The sequence below is a fragment of the Peromyscus leucopus genome, chromosome 6 (assembly GCF_004664715.2).
Source record: "Peromyscus leucopus breed LL Stock chromosome 6, UCI_PerLeu_2.1, whole genome shotgun sequence".
NCBI lineage: Eukaryota > Metazoa > Chordata > Mammalia > Rodentia > Cricetidae > Peromyscus > Peromyscus leucopus.
Genome location: NC_051068.1, coordinates 50,556,516 through 50,574,408, shown reverse-complemented (window position 1 = coordinate 50,574,408; position 17,893 = coordinate 50,556,516). Strand labels below are relative to the sequence as shown.

Genomic DNA, 17,893 nt, shown 5'->3' with positions numbered 1-17,893 from the left:
TATTAATTCAGTTTTGCACTGATAAGGATAGAACCCTTGAGAATTAATATGCTAAAAAGTGGTCTACTGCCACAATGTATGACAAAAATATTATTTGAAAACTCTTCCTTGTGTGTGGTTTGTTGAGACAAAGTTACTCTGTATAAAAGTCCTGGCTGTTCTGGAACTTGCTTTGAAGAACAGGCTGGCCTTGAGAGATCTGCCTGCCTCTGCCTCCTGAGTTCTTGGAATAAAGGCATGTGCCATCATGCCCAGTCATTTTAAAACACTTTATTCACTGTTGCAAAGAGCTGGAATAAAACTAGCTGCCCATCAACAGATGAATAGGTAATTTCCATACATATGTATATAGTATGATGTATATAGTATATGTATAGTTTGCTATTTTAATCTAGAGAAAATGTAATTACAAATTTAAAATAATAATGGGTAGAGTAAATACTAAACAGAGGTAATAAATAGGAGTTATGAAAAAGGGTATATACCTAATTGTTTTCTGGTACTAATTCTGTCAAGATGGTGGATAAACGCATAGGAAATATTGTGTACTACAAGCTTAAAATCCAGTGTGAAGCTTCACAACTTCCATTCTAAGGCTGTTTATAATCTAGAGATTCATTGGGATGTGTAGATTTGAGGTGTAGTTAATTTCAGTGTGTAATTTTTCTCATTTGTGAGTTTTTAAATAAAGTAATTAAAAAATAAAAATTAAAAATATTCAATCTTCATAGGAATATCTATAGAGACAGACACTTAAGGCACTTACAGTAACTTTAAAAGCTAGTTGTAAATTATACTTAGTGACAATATCTTACCCATCCTCATAGAAAACTTTTTAACCAATTAATTTATAATTATTTCATAGGGATTTGTATAGCTTATCCTTGCACAATCATAAAGTGTTAAATTTATATTGTGGCATTAATTGATATTTTATAAAATTATATATGAATATATATACATATTTCACAGCTTGTATGCAGTAAATCAGAGGTGGGAATTTCTCTATCACTTACTGTTTATGTATTAAATTTTTGACAGATTACAGATCCAGTTAATCAAAGATATGAAGTGCCCCATCAGTTTGTAACAGATGTTGCTGGAATCCCAGCTGCTGATGCACTTTATGATGTACAGGTCACACAATACCCATTCAGCATCAAAGTGATCAGAAAAAGCAACAACAGAGTCTTGTAAGTGATGCTCTCATTTTGCATTTACATCAGTTCCAGTAGGTTGCCAATATTATTCTCTTGCCCAAGGATAAGAACCTCTTAATGTCAGTTCCAGTTCACAAAGAATATCCCAAAAAGTGTAAGTAAAGATCTATAAATATAATGATGATGAATCAATTTTGATTCCCATTAAAAAATAAACTAAAATACAAATTTGAAAACATCAGTTGCTTCCAACCAAAGGCAGAGATGGAGAAAAGTGCTGATAACATTGTACATTGTCAATATTACTCAAATGTAAGAATGACTGCTCTGTTTGGTACCCTCATTACTACCTCTTTCCCAAAAGAATACTCAGAATTAAATAGTTTCTACTCAGTGAGGTATGAATTTCCATGGCAGTATCAAAATCATTTCCTCATACACATCAAGTTAAATACAAGTTGAATATTTTCATTTAGAATGCGTTGTCTGGGGAAAGGAATAACTATTGCAAAGAATTTAATAATTTCTTGCTAAAATTTCAGTCTCGTCATACAGGAAGCATTATATGCATGCACACTCACACTCACACACTCACACACACACACACACACTCACACACACAGTATGTAACAAGAATTAATAATAAAAATTTATAGATTTAAAAAGGGTAAACAGGGATATATGGGAAAGTTTTGGGGAGGGAGGGAAGGGGCAGTGATTTAGTAATTACATTATAATCTCAAAAAAAGAATTGTTCTAAAAATAAAAGTAATGGTTTTGAAGTAGAGAAAAGTGAAGACACAGGCTCCATGTTATCATCTAACGATGAACAGTGTTGGAAACCAAATCTCACAAAATGACTTTCACTAAATATATTTGGAAAATTTTTAAAATTTGCTTTGTGCAATTTCCTAAAAAGTACTTAGTTCTAAGCATAGTAGTTCAGCACAGAAAGAAAAATATTTCACTGAATCAATTACATGTGAACTCTAGACAATTCTAACCATAGAACTGAGTAACACGCTGCTTATCTTGGGTCTAGGTCACGGTAGAAGACAGGAGGCTTTTGCTAATTAGTTAGACATGAATAATATGTTTTCAAGATTTTTTTCATGATATGTTTTAAAACAGTGGTTTTGAAATTAATTTTACCATGAATGAAACCAGTAGAGTGATGTATTATACACAGTACCAAGGACAATGAACACAGTTAAAACCTGAGTCTGCAGAATAAGATTCATGATCTTTGAAAACATGACTTGCTTCATTCATGCATTTGTTCATTCATTCATTCATTTACTTATCTATTATTTATTTATGTGTAAGTTGCACCTGTGTACAACGAATGATAGTGGTAGTTAAATTCTGCGACTGTGAGGAGGACTACAGGGAAGCATGCCTGTGAAACTTTGTACTAATGGAAATGAAGTTATTTTGATGACATGTGGAAGAATTTTCATTTTCCCTAATCATGACTGCAGCTGAAATCTGACACCTTAGAAATCAAATATCCTGGGTGGTGTCTACGGTTAACTAAAATGAAGGAATATTTCATCTATACACATACCATTTCTTTTTCTTCTGTGGTTCAGGTTTGATACCAGCGTTGGTCCACTGGTGTACTCAAACCAATATTTGCAGATTTCAACAAAACTTCCAAGTGAATATATTTATGGTTTTGGCGAACATATTCATAAGAGATTTCGTCATGACTTATACTGGAAAACATGGCCAATATTTACTCGAGATGAACTGCCTGGTGATGTATGTTATTATCTTGGCTTTATAGATTAAATGATTATACTGGAGAAGTTGTGATGGAATTTGACAATATTGTTCATATCACATTGCTGATTAAATTATTTACATAACAGAAATACCTATCCTAGCATTGTACTTATTTTCAATTTGTTTTAAAATTATATTTGTCAAACAAAGTATCAAATTTATTATAAAATTTTCAAACATGATTTGTTTGGCTTAATCCTCCCTCGCCCACATCCCCACAAACCCTCTCATCTTCCTGCTTCCAGACTTGCACCCTCCTACCCCTAGCAGCCTTACTGCTTTTTCTGTCTCATACGTGCTGTTATCCTCTCCCTTTCTCAACATCTATTTCTCTTCATGCTCACTTTTCTGGTTACATGACGTGTAACATGATAGAGGGAGAGAATGAAAAAGAGAGGGTAGGTGTTTAAAACCAGTACTCACATGTGAAAAGGAACATATGGACATACAGTATTTGTCTCTCTGAGTCCAGATTACTTATCTAATTACAGTATTTTCCAGTTCCATTCATTTCCCTGTAAACTTCATTTTTCTTTAAAACAAAATAAAATATTGTTGTATATATTTATCACCTTTTCATCATTCATTCATTAGTTGATGGGCATCTAGTCTGATCCATTCCCTTACTATTATGAATAGAGTAGCAGTAAGTCTAGATAAGAAGATATCTCTGCTGTAAGATATGGAGCCCTTTGAGTAAATGTCCTGAAGTGATAAACATCAGTAAATATGGAAATTTTGGTTTATTATTTATTTATTTAAGAAACTTCCATACTGATTTCCATAATAGATGTACCAGTTTACACTCCCTACATCTGTGAATAAGGGTTCCTATGTCCACACATCCTCATTTGGGTTTTCAGGCATTTGTTTTCTTTTTTTGTTAATTAAAAATATATATATTCATTTATTTTACTTTTATATGTGTGTGGATTTGTCTGCACCTTTGTGTGTGTATCATGTGCATGCTTGGTACCTGCACAGCTCAAAGGAGGTTATGCATCCCCAGGAGCTGGAGTTACTGATGGTTTTGAGCTTTCTTGTGTACTTCCTAGAACTCGGCTCCTCTGCAAGAGTGCCCCGTTCTCTTACCCACTGAGCCAACTCTCCAGTTCTTGTTTGTTTTCTTGATAACCAGTCTTATTCAGGCGACATGGAATCCAAGAGTTGTTTTAGTTTGCATTTTCCTAATGGATAAGGATATCGAACACATTTTAAAATATTTATTGATCTTTGCTGTATTTCTGTGTCAGAGTCACCTATTTCATTGATTACTTCAGTTGATTATCAGATTTGTTCTTTGGGCGTCTTGTAGTTCTTTATATATTCTATCAATTAACTACCCTGTCTGTAATATAGCAGTCAAATATTTTTTCCAGTTCTTAATATGGCCTCTGTTTTGCTCATACCTTCTTGGACATGAAGATTTTAATTTCACCTTATCTAAGTTGCTACCTCTTTGCCATTAGAGAGATGTTCAGAATGTTCTTTTCTGTACCTAAACACTTGAATTATATTTCTCCACTAATTTCAGCATTTTAAGTTTTTATAATTAAGAACCTTAAGTCATTTTGTGTTAATTTATATGAATTTTATGCAGAAGAGATATGTAGATCTAACTTATCTTAATGAAAACTGATAGAAAAATATCTGCACTGATTGATTTTTTTGTCAGTACTTGAGCATGCATTTCCAGCTAACTACTGCTTACTTTTTTATTTTTGCATTATATTATTCTATTTTTAGTCCTCTTGTAATTAAAGACAATGAGCTGGAATAATTCCAAATACCATGCTCTCCACAGGATGAAGTATCTACCTACATTTAGTCACCATCCATTACAGTTTCGACAACTTCCTCCTGACCCACAGCACACAATCCCCTAAAACATCTAGTTTCTGCAAAGAAGATGATTTCTTTGAAAATACCACAACTTCAGATTGTTTGTACCTCACATAATAAGTTATATGAAGTATCATGTTGCAAGAACTTCTCCCAGACCTTACCACGAAGAATTCAGCTTCTAATACTTTCCAGAGCCTCCCACTTTAAGAGGATCATAGTCAGTGTATATTTTTTTTCTGAATGGATGTGTTTCTTTCATTAATGTGGAACTTACAGGGCCAAAGGATCAACCTCTAAAGTTATTTTTACTTACTACTTGGTTATCTTTATTATTTTTAGACATGAATGCATGCTATTTCTCCAAAGGAGTAAATGGACAGTTGTTTTAAGGAATTTCTCTTGGTACAAAACTGCTGATTAATTCTAGCAGTCTCTGTGTTAGAGTTGACAGCATTACCCTCTGAAATAAACACCAGGCTGAAAGTTTCTTCAAGCTGTCTTTCTACACAGGCTTTCCTTTAAGCTTCTGTATAAAACCAATCAGATAGACTTAACTTTTCATTTGTCATCCTTTTTAGGACTTGGCTGTATTATCACACATTCTCACATGATCTTAACAAATACACTGCAGAATCTAAGATCTGTGTGCCCTATGAAAAAATGGGTCCTGATGAGTGTTGCCATAATATCCGCATGGCTTATTGAAATATTTCTATTTCTAATAAAACAAAGAGAAGCAAGTGATCTATTAATACATGCTAATGTTTCCTTTTGCTAACATAAAATAATTAACTGCAGTACATTATGTTATTTTATACTATAATCTTCTATGTGATATATAGTAAGGGAAATTAGTGTGGAACTATAGAAGGTTAAACTACAGGAGTAAATGCATTTGTAAAGTCCATTCTAGCATATTTTGTTTTCACTTTAGATTCAGTTCAATATTTAAAATTTGAACTTCACCTTTCAGCATAATCATAATCTCTATGGGCATCAGACATTCTTCATGGGCATTGAAGATAACTCTGGAAAGTCATATGGTGTCTTTCTCATGAATAGCAATGCAATGGGTAAGCATGATTTAATTGATAATTAGTTTACGTGGAGTTTATCTTGACATGCTCAAGCACACTTTTGATTCCCATCATAGATATTTGATTTCAAACTAAACAATTTTGTAAAAATTTTATTGGAAGGTTTTAAAATTAGGTTTTAGCTGTGAAGATTATAACACTATAATACATAGTGTTGTGACTCACAGGCAATCTCTTTCCCTTCAGAATAAAGCTGAAATGCATTCACACAGATAGGTGCTTCACACAGCCTCACTGTCAAGATAAGCTAACACACTACCCTCAGGAAAAGAAAAGCTAAAACAAACGGCCAAACAAACAAACAAAAAAACAAAACAAAAACAAAAAACAAAACAAAACAAAACAAAAAACCAGAAAGATCTTTATGGCCAAAGAAGGAGTAAGTTCACTTCAAGTAATATATAATCTCTTGTTTTCTGTATGATGTGAACAGAATGTCTTAAGAGTTGATTGAATGCTATTGAAATTGTTCAGCAAGAAAAATGTTTTTCATAATTATTCAGTCAATTACTTGTACAATGTTAAGTTAAACACTTTCAGAATTCTTTTTAGAAATTAATGCGTGGTAAGATGATCTTTCAATTGAAGTTAAATTGCAATAACTAATTGAGATACAGTTTTAGCAAAATATTTGTTCTTGTTAGGAGTCTTATCCTCTATGCTCTGCTAAACAACTTCCAGAGGTGACATGTCAGCTCTGGAGAGGGTATCCTGTCACAGGCCTTACAAGTGGCACCTTCTGTTGTCCCCAGAGTTGTTCTTATTTTCAATAGCTTACTTCTCCTTAACAATTGAACGTGATGTGCACTGAGATGGTTATCAAGAGGCTGTAAATGTGTGCCACGATTATTTTATCATTATGAGCATTTCTCACACTATGTTTATGTTTTCCTATTTTTATTTGTAGAGATTTTTATCCAACCAACTCCAATAATTACTTACAGAGTTATTGGTGGCATACTAGACTTTTATGTATTTCTTGGAGATACACCAGAAGAAGTAGTTCAACAATACCAAGAGGTTGGTTTCAGACTGATTTTGTCAAATATTTCCTATTTTATAAGCTTTATAGGTTATAAACAGCTTTATAATTTGTTTAATAATTCATTGTTGCATATATAGCCTTTCTTATCTACATGTATTTTTCTTCTCAAAATTTAAAGCCATGGAATAATTTTTATTTCTTCCCTGTATAATGAAATCTGCATATATTTAAATGTATATTTTTATTTAGATTAATTTTTATGATAGGTTTTTCTGAGTTCAGATGTCATATTTATTTAAAATGTTCCATATTAAAACTTTATTTAGTTATGATCATTTTTGAATAAAGCAAAAGAAAGTGTATAATTTTGGAGAATAGGAATAGTCACTGAAAGTGTAGGTTGCTCACAATTTTGATGAGAATAGGAAATGAGGATATGACAAAAAGTGTTCCTTTGTGTTATAATATCTTTTTTACTATACTTTAATTCTTGTCATTAATTTTCCATGATAGACGAATATATCTTTGCAAATGTTATTTTCCTGAGTGTTTCTTTAACACAAAATACACAAAAGATGTGGGACAGAACATAAACCGACTAAGTGTTTTATAAGGAAGTTCTGGGAGATTCTGAAGGAAAAAGAATAGAATTCAGATGGGATTCTGAATTGATAGCATGTAGTTCAGTGAGTACTAGAGGAACAGTAGAATAAGAGCACATTAGTAGTAATAACTCTAAAGAGATTTCTCTTTGTTGAAACTAACTGACTGCCCATTTACCTCAAGCTCATTGGACGACCAGCAATGCCAGCATATTGGAGTCTTGGCTTTCAACTGAGTCGCTGGAATTACAAGTCACTAGATGCAGTGAAAGAAGTTGTCAGAAGAAATCGGGAAGCGGGCATCCCATATGTAAGGAGAATAGGGATTGGGGAACCAAAGATAAACATTATATCATAATAGAAATTGACTCCAAGTGTCAGGGTACACCGATACATAAAGTGTGCTAGATTGATGTTCTAGAACATTTATATTTATAAAACTGATTTAATGGTAAATTCATTCTATATCCATATATGGTGTCCATAGGCCGATTGAATTTATTTCCTTTTTTCTTTTTGTTTGAATTTATAATGTACTTACATCATATCTCTCTCCAAACCCTCTAATATCTACCTCCTAGCTTTTTTCAAATTAATAGCCTCTTTTAATTTTTAATTGCTTAAAAATCATATTTTTGAAAAAAAACTTATCAGGAATTTTAATGTGTCATGATAAATGTTTGTTTGTTGTTCATTTTTAATGTAATTTTTGAGAACTCGTTAATGAGTGCTGTATTTAATCATTTGCACCCTCCCTCTCAGACTTTTAGTTCCTTCTGTGTTCTCATCATTGCTTCTAAAATTCATAACTTCTTACTTAATTACTGTTATATACACATAACACGTGTATATAAATATATCCTCATGAGTACATTTAATGTTGCCTGTATGTGTTTAAGGCTGATCTCTTAGGATCCAATAACCTATTCCAGGCCTTGTCCCTGGAGAAGATTGATTCTCCCTCTCTTAGCATTGATTATTTGCTAGGAATCTTCATCTAAGGTTGGACCCTGTGGGCTTTCTACATCCATGCTGACACACCGACTAGCATTGTCATTGTGCAACTCAAGCTTAAGCAACCTATTATTAAGATTTCAGGGCATCACTTCCTGTCACACACAAAGACACTATCTCACGGCAAATGTCCTGGACCTCTGGCTCTTACAATCTTCCTGTCCAGTCTTCTACAATATTCCCCGAGTCTATGGGGATTGCACTGTAGATATATCAGTCTGAGTTGGGGACACCATGATCATCTGTAATATACATTTTCACCAGTTGTAGATTGCTGTAAAAGTCTCCACTGGCTCCTAAAGGAAGTTTCTGTGATTAGGATTAAAAGCTACACTTATCTGTGGGTATAAGGAATGCAGTTAGCAAGTATATACATTTAGGTATATACATTTAAGTATGAAAAATCAAATTTGTCTTTAAAATTATATATATATATATATATATATATATATATATATGTATGTATATGTATGTGTATATATGACATGAATAGAATTCACCAATGAAAAATTTCAATTAATGGTAGTTTAAGGCTTTTACACATAAAAATGGGATAACCTAGGGCCAGGAGAGTGGTTCAGTAGTACAGCATTCATTAGATTCTAATTTTCTTAACAGCACTAAAAAAGGAAACACAATAAATGAATCATATGAATGAAAGTAGACAATTTTATGAGCAATATTATGTCTTATTTTTATGAAAATAAAGTAAATTACAAACAATGACTCACTCTGTAGCTCAGGCTGGCCTGAATTTTGAGGACCTCTTACTTTACCTTCCAAATATTGAGATTAAATACACTAGCCTGCTCTCTCATGACTAGATTGAGTTCATTGTTATGTTAGTTTCTCTCTCTATGAAACAAATGTTTGTGATTAAAGATTGACATTACAAGAAAGCTCTTTCAACTCTCACTGAAACACATTTTGCTAATTTTCAGGATGCACAAGTCACCGATATTGACTACATGGAAGACAAAAAGGACTTTACGTATGATGAAGTTGCTTTTAATGGGCTTCCTGAATTTGCTCAGGATTTACACAACCATGGACAAAAATATATTATCATCCTGGTAAAGATAAATTGTGTAGTAAAATATATTTTATCATTACACATTTGTATGTTAACATTGCCTACAGAATCTTATTTCTTTATCAGGACCCTGCCATATCTATAAATAAGCGTGCTAATGGAGCAGAATATGAAACATATAACAGGGGTGAGGAACAAAAGGTTTGGGTGAGTGAGCCAGATGGAACTACACCACTTATTGGAGAGGTAAGTTCTTCCATCCATTAAATTCATGTGGCTCTGGTTTCCTATTTTGCAAACATTTTTTTTGTGTAAATGGTGTGTGTGTGTGTGTGTGTGTGTGTGTGTGTGTGTGTGTGTGTGTGTGTGTTGTTGTTGTTGTTGTTGTTGTTGTTTTCCTCTTTGGATTTAAATTGCAGTTTTTCAAGGATAGTTTAGTCAGAATAAACACACCATTAGTCCTTACAGGAATTTAGTTGTACAAGAGTAGATGGCAGGTCATTTAAAGTCAATAATCAGAATCAATGCCAATAAATCTGACACACTGTTTAAATTCTTACAAAAATTCTGCAATGTTTGTGTAGATGATTTAATGCAAAATATTTGCAATTACAAACTGAGGAACTTTATACTAGGCACTGAGTTTTTTTTAAATTTACATTTAGACCTCAAAATACTGTGTAGTTATTGAAACTGTTGCAAGGAGGACAACGGAAATATAGAAAATTGAATTAAAATTTCAATGATCACAAAACCAATTATGAAAGAGATGCCTAGCTTTTAGATATATGTATATTTACATGTGTATCTGTCTGTCTACCTATCAGTAAATCTTTCTATCTATCTATCTATCTATCTATCTATCTATCTATCTATCTATCTATCTATCTATCTATGCATATGAATGCAGGCTTATGTGTGCCATGGCATGTATGTTTGAGACAGGGTCCTTGCTTGCTGCACTCTCTTGTTCCAGGAACTTCTAAGGATTCTCTTGTCTCCTCCCATCTCACTTTAGGAGTGTTGGGATTTTAGACTGTGCTACTGTTTGGGGAATCTAAATGGAAATCTCATGCTCATGTGACAAACACTTGATTGATGTAACCACCTGCCCAACATGTGAAGGACATGTTTGGATAGAATAAATATTCCTTTTAAAAGCATACTCATAAGTCATGTTAAAAGCAAAGAATGACTTGTATATGGAGTTGGTAATTCACTGCTGTGGTTTAATAAAACAAAATAACACTGTAAGAGGAAATAACAATTTTTATATGTGTATTTATTAAATCATTATTTGTAATACTGACAAATATCTTACCTATCCTTATCTTAGTTAGGAAACTTAAACTTTATGGGGAAGCATTTCTTTCCATGATTATAGGCTCCACCAGACCTACACGTGACCCTGTTTTTACTACCCCCTAATATTTCCCAGATTATGTTTTGTTAACACTCGTCACTGTGATCCTAGGCATATCAGTAAGCAACTGTGTTTATATGGTTTTAAAACAACATAAACTTGTCCTAATTAATTAAAAAATATTATTCTTTAATGCCATTATTTGAGGAATAGATCATGAAATATATTTTGAAAAGGAATACATAATCAAGAGACAACATAGTGTACTTTATCTTTGATATCATAGGGTCAGGTATTTGATGCCTTGAGTTTAAATATCTGCCAGCCAGGTGTGAGGAGGATGGCCTTGAACATCCTATTTGACATGTCTGTGTGTCACTTATCTCTCCTGCAAGATAGATTTAATTAACCTATCTTATATGTAAAATGATGACCAAAATGTATCTCCCAAATTTCTGTTGACTATGTTGTTAACAATTATAAAAATGTTTAGAACACAGAAAAGGTCTAGTGTATATTGCTATAATAATGAAATCTTCTCTTGAAGTTTTTGGAAGTAGATGTCTTTGGAAATGTAGTATCATGCTTTCAATTAATGAAACTGGGATGCATTATATTACTCTGGTTTATTAACCTGACATCTATAAATTTTCTTTCTTTTCTAAATACTTAATGCTTCTTCTTTATATTTACTTAACTATTTTCCCTTAAGGGAGTTTAACAAAATGTCCAGATAATTTTGAATGTAGGCTGCACATGAATCATACATACCTACTGAAGTACAATATTAGAAATTGAGTACTGACATTAAATACATGTGTTTGAAATACCACTTATTTTTAAATTCTCTTTTATTCATGTGTATATGTGAATGATCTATTCATCTAGGTTTGGCCAGGATTAACGGTGTACCCTGATTTTACTAATCCTCAAACCACTGAGTGGTGGGCAAATGAATGCAGTATTTTCCATGATAAAGTCAATTATGACGGACTTTGGATTGTAAGTAGTTATTGTAAAAGAACAAATGGTTTTATTTGGCGATCATAAAATGAATTATCCATAAATACATATATAGGTATGCATTGTGTATCTATATAGAGAATGAATTCTAAATAAAATTTAAATACTTTCTATCACTTTCTAAAACACAAACACAATTCATGTTGAAGAAAGTAATCAAAAGTAAAAACTGTAAATTTAGATGTTTTTCTCCCTTATTAGTGGACTTTGAAAAATAAATTTAATTTTTTAGATGAGGAGTTATATCTTTATCCCCTATCATTTTTTTCTGAGATGATTGATTTGGGGATAGACCTAGGACAGCACAATTCCAAAGCACATTTAAAAATATACAGGGGCCAACTGCCACACTGTGTACCATTAATGCCCATCTTAGGAGACTTCCCTTCTAGTAAGTGATGGAAGAGAAGAACGTGAAATTGGCAGTGGTCTGTATTTTATTTCATTAAAATTTAGTTCCTAGATGATTAGTGAAATCACTGAAAAAACCCATAATGTTTGGAAAATTCTTGGGATAATTTTTGTTTGCTTGTTTTCATAATTTTACTTAATCACAATTTGCCATTTACAAGGCAGTCCCATGAGATAATAGTCAAGGCAAACCTGCATTTGTGGTGACTATAAACCCACTGGAGGAATAAAAATACCTCAAGATTCTAAACCCTAAGCTTAGAATAAACTTCTCATAAACATGAACACACACAAAAAAACAAACAAACAGAGGTTTTAAGAAAAGCAGAACAGTTCTGTACAGTATTAAATATTGTTGATAAGTTTTCTTTGGCTGTCTGGGTCTGTTATCATCATAATGAGCTCACTCATAAGTTAGTTATTAATTTATCTAATAAATTAGTAGTTAGTTATTAATTTTTCTAGTGAATTAATAGTTATTAATTTATCTAGTGTATTAATAGTTAATTATTAATTTATCTAATTCGGAGTTGTTCAGTCCACAGAGATGGATGACTCAACTGGTCTTCTGTATATATTAGAATCATGTAAAAGTAGGCTGCAATTCCAGGTGAAGCCAGAGCAAGGGTATGCAGGAAAGGGCAAACACTTCCTTCTTCTCTGTTCTTCATATAGGCTGTCAGCAGAACCTGTGGCCCAGATTTAAGGCAGGTCTTAATTAAGTCACTTCAGAAAAATCCCTCTCAACTGTATTGTGCTGCTTGAGTTTTAATTCACTGAAGATATAATCCAATTGACAATAATAATACCCATCATGTATACCTTAAAATAATTCCCCAACACTTTAAAAAATTTTGTTTAACAAATTCTTAAAATAAAATTAAGCTAGCTTAAGTTTCCTTGAAAGACTTTCAGGGTTTTATGTTGCTCCTAACATCCCATGCCTCCATTACTTATGACAGTTTAGAAGCTGTGGACCTGTGAATACTGGTATCAGCAATAGGCTGAGTGAATGATAAATTCTAGATAACTGCCCATCAAAATCAAATATGTATAAGAACGCCTGTGCTGGAAGAGGGGATACGTACACCACAGTGAGACAACTGACACAACTCTCTCAATGATGTCTGCTACATGAGCAGATGTGCTTTGTGTAGATTTATAATTCTGTAAAGTGAGAGAGGTTTGCAAGATTTAAAAATCTTTCCCTCCAACCAAGGTACCTGTCTTAGCATATTCACCCCATCTTTAGGTCTGTCATGTACACATGTATGTCATATATGTGTATGTATATGTATGTCATCTAGGAATTAAACAATTTCAAGAATGTCTTTTTAAATAGCATAGGAAATCTGTTATTCACAATTTATTTTTCTATCCACTCAGGACATGAATGAAGTTTCCAGCTTTATTCAAGGGTCTCTGAAAGGGTGTGCTGTCAATAAACTGAATTATCCACCTTTTACTCCTGGTAAGTTCTATTTGCTTACCTAATTACCCTTAGTTTAGACAAAATTTGTGTTGACTTATAAATTCTAAAATATATTTCTAAATCACAAAATTTTTTATAATTTTGAATCCTAAAATCACTGATTTTTTTCTTTTCCTTTGCTGAATAGAATAACGTGTAGTTCTATTAATGTAATACGTATTTATGTATGTGTTGTATGTATGCATTAATGTTTTCAAGCTTACAGATGAGATACTGAGGGTCTTATCTACTGCTCTCTATCTTATTTATATTGACCTTTTCGTGTGTGTTGTTTGTGTATGTACACGTTTGTATGTTTCCACATGAACACGTGGAAAATACTATGCTCATTTCTTCATCTATCATTCTCCATCTTATTTTGTTAATTTTATTTATGTGTTTATTTATTATGCCCATATGAGTGTAAGCACAAATGTTCATAAACACGAAAGCTTGTGCTGAAGCACAGAGCCGAGAAGAAGGTTTCTGCTTTACTCTTCTATCTCCTTCTATCTGTTCCACTGAGGTAGAGTTTCTCCTTCAAGTTAGGACTCACACTTTCCCAGCATACCCTAATGACTCTTGTTCTGAACCACTGAGTGATAGATCTGCACTCTGCATCCAGCCTGTTAGGTGGGTGCTGGGATCTAAATTTCAGTACCCAAGTTTTCAGTGCAAGCATTATTAATTACTGAGCCAAGCTCCTTCAAAACTCATTTTGATATGATTTCTGCACTAAAGCTAGAGGTCACTGGCTGACTAGATAAGAGAGAGAAAGAAAGAAATAGTGAGAGAAAGTGAGGAGAGAGAGAGAGAGAGTTCTGTAGACCCACCTGTCTCTATCTTACAGTGCAGGGAGGACTACTCACCATCATGTGTTCCTTGCATGGGCTAGAGATTCAAAATCAGGTACTCATTGTGTGCTGAGCACTGTACATACTGAGCCATCTCCTCAGTTCCTAACCAATGTCATATTTAAACAAACTTGTGTACTATAAATGACTAAAATTAGTATTGGGGGAATTCTATACAAGTGTGTAAATTACAATTCACTTATCAATAACTCTTTCCCATGGATTTATTTGTTATTAAAACCATAGAATATTGTTTAGTTAAATTAAATTACCCTAAATGAATTAATGTGTATAGTATTTACACTGGTTGTAGCTAAAATCCTTTTCCAGTCTCCACAGGAATGAAATGCATAAACCTAATTGGATATTGTTCAACTGAATGTAGTCTTCTGTTATTTTTTCATTAGGTATGAGAGAACAGATTATAAATAAAAGACACAAATGTTATCATAAAATATCTCATGAGAACATTTGCTTTGTTATTTCCTCTAAGGTATTCTTGACAAAATAATGTATTCCAAAACCCTTTGCATGGATGCTGTGCAGAAGTGGGGGCAACAGTATGATGTCCACAGCCTGTATGGATACAGCATGGCCATAGCCACAGAGAAGTAAGGGAAATTTTATGTGGAAACTCAATGACTCATTGTTTTGTTCATACACGTGTTTCTGGAAGATTAGCAATTCATATTGAAAGTTGCAAGAGTAAGAATTAAAAAAAATCTTCATGGTAAAATTCCACATTATTAAAATATTTTTTTCTTTTACTGATATAGGATGTTATCAATATTAGTCAGCTATCAAGAATCACATGCCATATGATTTTCATAATTCCTAGAGGTTTAAAGATTTATTCTATTTACTTTCTAGGGAAAACAATAAAGTTATTTTTTTTTAGCAACCATGAAGTTCTCAGCTGGCTTAAAAAGTGATGATATAATAACTGTCCTTTACTCTCCAAAAATAAGTGTTTCAATTCACTAAGTTTCTAAGTAGTTGAACATAATACAATAAGGAGCATGACACAAAACAGAAGCAGAAACCCAGTACTTACTGACTTTCTGTTCCTTACTAGTGTTCCATAAGGTTCTACAGAGCAGTAACTGATAGCACTGAGATGTAGGGCTCAATATATTTGCAACTTTCTCTTTAAGTAAATGCTCAAGTGTAAAGGCCTTGCTGGTGGCAAAACATGCAAAGTATCAAAACTTTTGTATATTTTCATTACAGTGTTGACATTTCTCTTTGTGCACATCTACACATATAAATAGTAATAAAGGAACACTAGGCTATTTATCAGCTTGGAGTTGGAGGACAACGAATGGTTTTGAGGGATCATTCTTGGCACAGGCTAGAGGGAGGAAAGGGAGGAGGGAAATGTTATAGTTCTATTTTAATTAAAACCATTCAAAAATAAATTAATAAAACCTGAATGCAATGTGAAACATTACTTTTTTGTTTGTTTGTTTGTTTTTTGTTTTGTTTTTTTGAGACAGGGTATCTCTGTGTAGTTTTGGTGCCTGTCCTGGATCTTCTTCTGTAGACCAGGCTGGCCTCGAACTCACAGAGATTACCTGGCTCTGCCTCCCAAGTGCTGGTTTTAGAGGCTTGCACCACCGCTGCCCATCAACACTGGGCTGGAGAAATGGCTCAGCCGTTAAAGGCTAGGTTCATAACCCAAACATTACATTTTTTAAGTAGGTAAAGTATTGGAGGAAAAAAAGAGCAATATCTGTTGGTTCAATATAATATAGCTTATAATATGGAAAAGGCATGTGATGATATTATATATTCACAAAGCCAGTCTGGTTGACTTCATATTTTGAAGTACTTATTATTGGTGAAATTATTAAGGTCACTCCACGTAGATAAAAGGGAGGTTTATTTTGTGGGGTAACTTACAAGTGAAGGGATAGGTAGCAGGCTCTGGGAAAGCTCTGGAGAACTCTGCTCTGTCTACCTCCAGCGTTCAAGGTCCAAGAACCAAGAGAGCCCACACATCTGGATCTTGGGTGTTCAGGGTCCTCTTTTGGCCCCACCTGGTAGGCGTGACAGTTACTGAAGCCTCAATGGGGGTTGGAACTTCCAGATCAAAGCTGGAGTGTCTACTCACTACAACTAATGATTTTTTGTTTGTTTCTGATGATTTCCTTTTGTGAGAATATTGTCTTTTCCAAAGATATCCTTCTTTTGAATTTGATCAGAATGTATTCAAATGAGCTACATTTTGATAGCTAAATGCAAAACTGATGTTAAAATTTCACAAATTTTTGTAAATATTATGTGTTATGTCTGAGAAAGGATCAAATATACATTTGAAAGTAATATTTTTAAGTTAAAGAATTCAATTTTATTTTAGAGGAATACTTATGTTTTATTTTGGTTATATTTTTAGAGCTGTAGAAAAAGTGTTTCCTGGTAAGAGAAGTTTCATCCTCACTCGGTCAACATTTGCTGGCTCTGGAAGGCATGCTGCACATTGGCTCGGAGATAACACTGCCTCATGGGAGCAGATGGAATGGTCCATCACTGGAATGCTGGAGTTTGGTCTGTTTGGAATGCCTTTGGTAAGACAGTTTAATACTACACAAAAGATAAGTGCAGAATAGTGTTCAAACATTTTAAGGTAAAGAAAGTATAGTAAATTGTAAATATGAATCATGAGTCTGACAGTAAATCTAACAAAAAATCACATAAAAATCAGAGATTCAAGATTATATAAAGTCATCACCAAATATTTGAAGTGCATGTCTAATCATTTTTTCAGTTTTCATTCATATACATGAATAAAGTGAACACCCAAACACAATGAAACAAAGTAACTTTCACGTACAGTATTGAATTTGGGAGGTAAAGAAATACACCATCATAATATATACAAACAAATTCAGCAAAAAACAAGATGAATTTCAGAAAAGGAAGAAAGATCAATCTATTACTGAATGTTAGCAATTTGATATTTCTTAATCAAAGTTGGTATGTTTTTAGCTACAAGGAAAATTTATAGTCTTAAATATTAAACCAAAAACACAAGCAGGAGAGTATGGTCAGCATGTGCGCAACCTCAGCACTAGGGAAGCCATAGTCAAGATCGGGCTAGACTTCTGAGTGTCAAGTACCAAGAAAAACTGGACTATTTAGCAAAACCTTTGGCTTGAATAAAAAAAATAAATAAAATAAAACAAACAAATATACGCTAACTAAAACAAAATCAAAGACACAAATAGTGCAAATTTTAATTAGTGCA

The 17,893-nt window shown here is 33.2% G+C and overlaps 1 protein-coding gene across 1 annotated transcript in view; it reads left to right on the top strand.

The window, feature by feature from the left end:
* Si (sucrase-isomaltase) overlaps positions 1–17,893 on the top strand; it is a 74,775-nt gene that overhangs the window by 9,050 nt on the left and 47,832 nt on the right. The window contains exons 6-16 of the mRNA XM_028867202.2: positions 1,042–1,193; positions 2,753–2,924; positions 5,767–5,866; positions 6,798–6,910; positions 7,662–7,787; positions 9,433–9,564; positions 9,651–9,770; positions 11,776–11,889; positions 13,708–13,792; positions 15,140–15,257; positions 17,042–17,213. Coding sequence (XP_028723035.1) covers positions 1,042–1,193; positions 2,753–2,924; positions 5,767–5,866; positions 6,798–6,910; positions 7,662–7,787; positions 9,433–9,564; positions 9,651–9,770; positions 11,776–11,889; positions 13,708–13,792; positions 15,140–15,257; positions 17,042–17,213 — 1,404 coding nt within the window. The remainder of the gene's footprint in view (positions 1–1,041; positions 1,194–2,752; positions 2,925–5,766; positions 5,867–6,797; positions 6,911–7,661; positions 7,788–9,432; positions 9,565–9,650; positions 9,771–11,775; positions 11,890–13,707; positions 13,793–15,139; positions 15,258–17,041; positions 17,214–17,893) is intronic.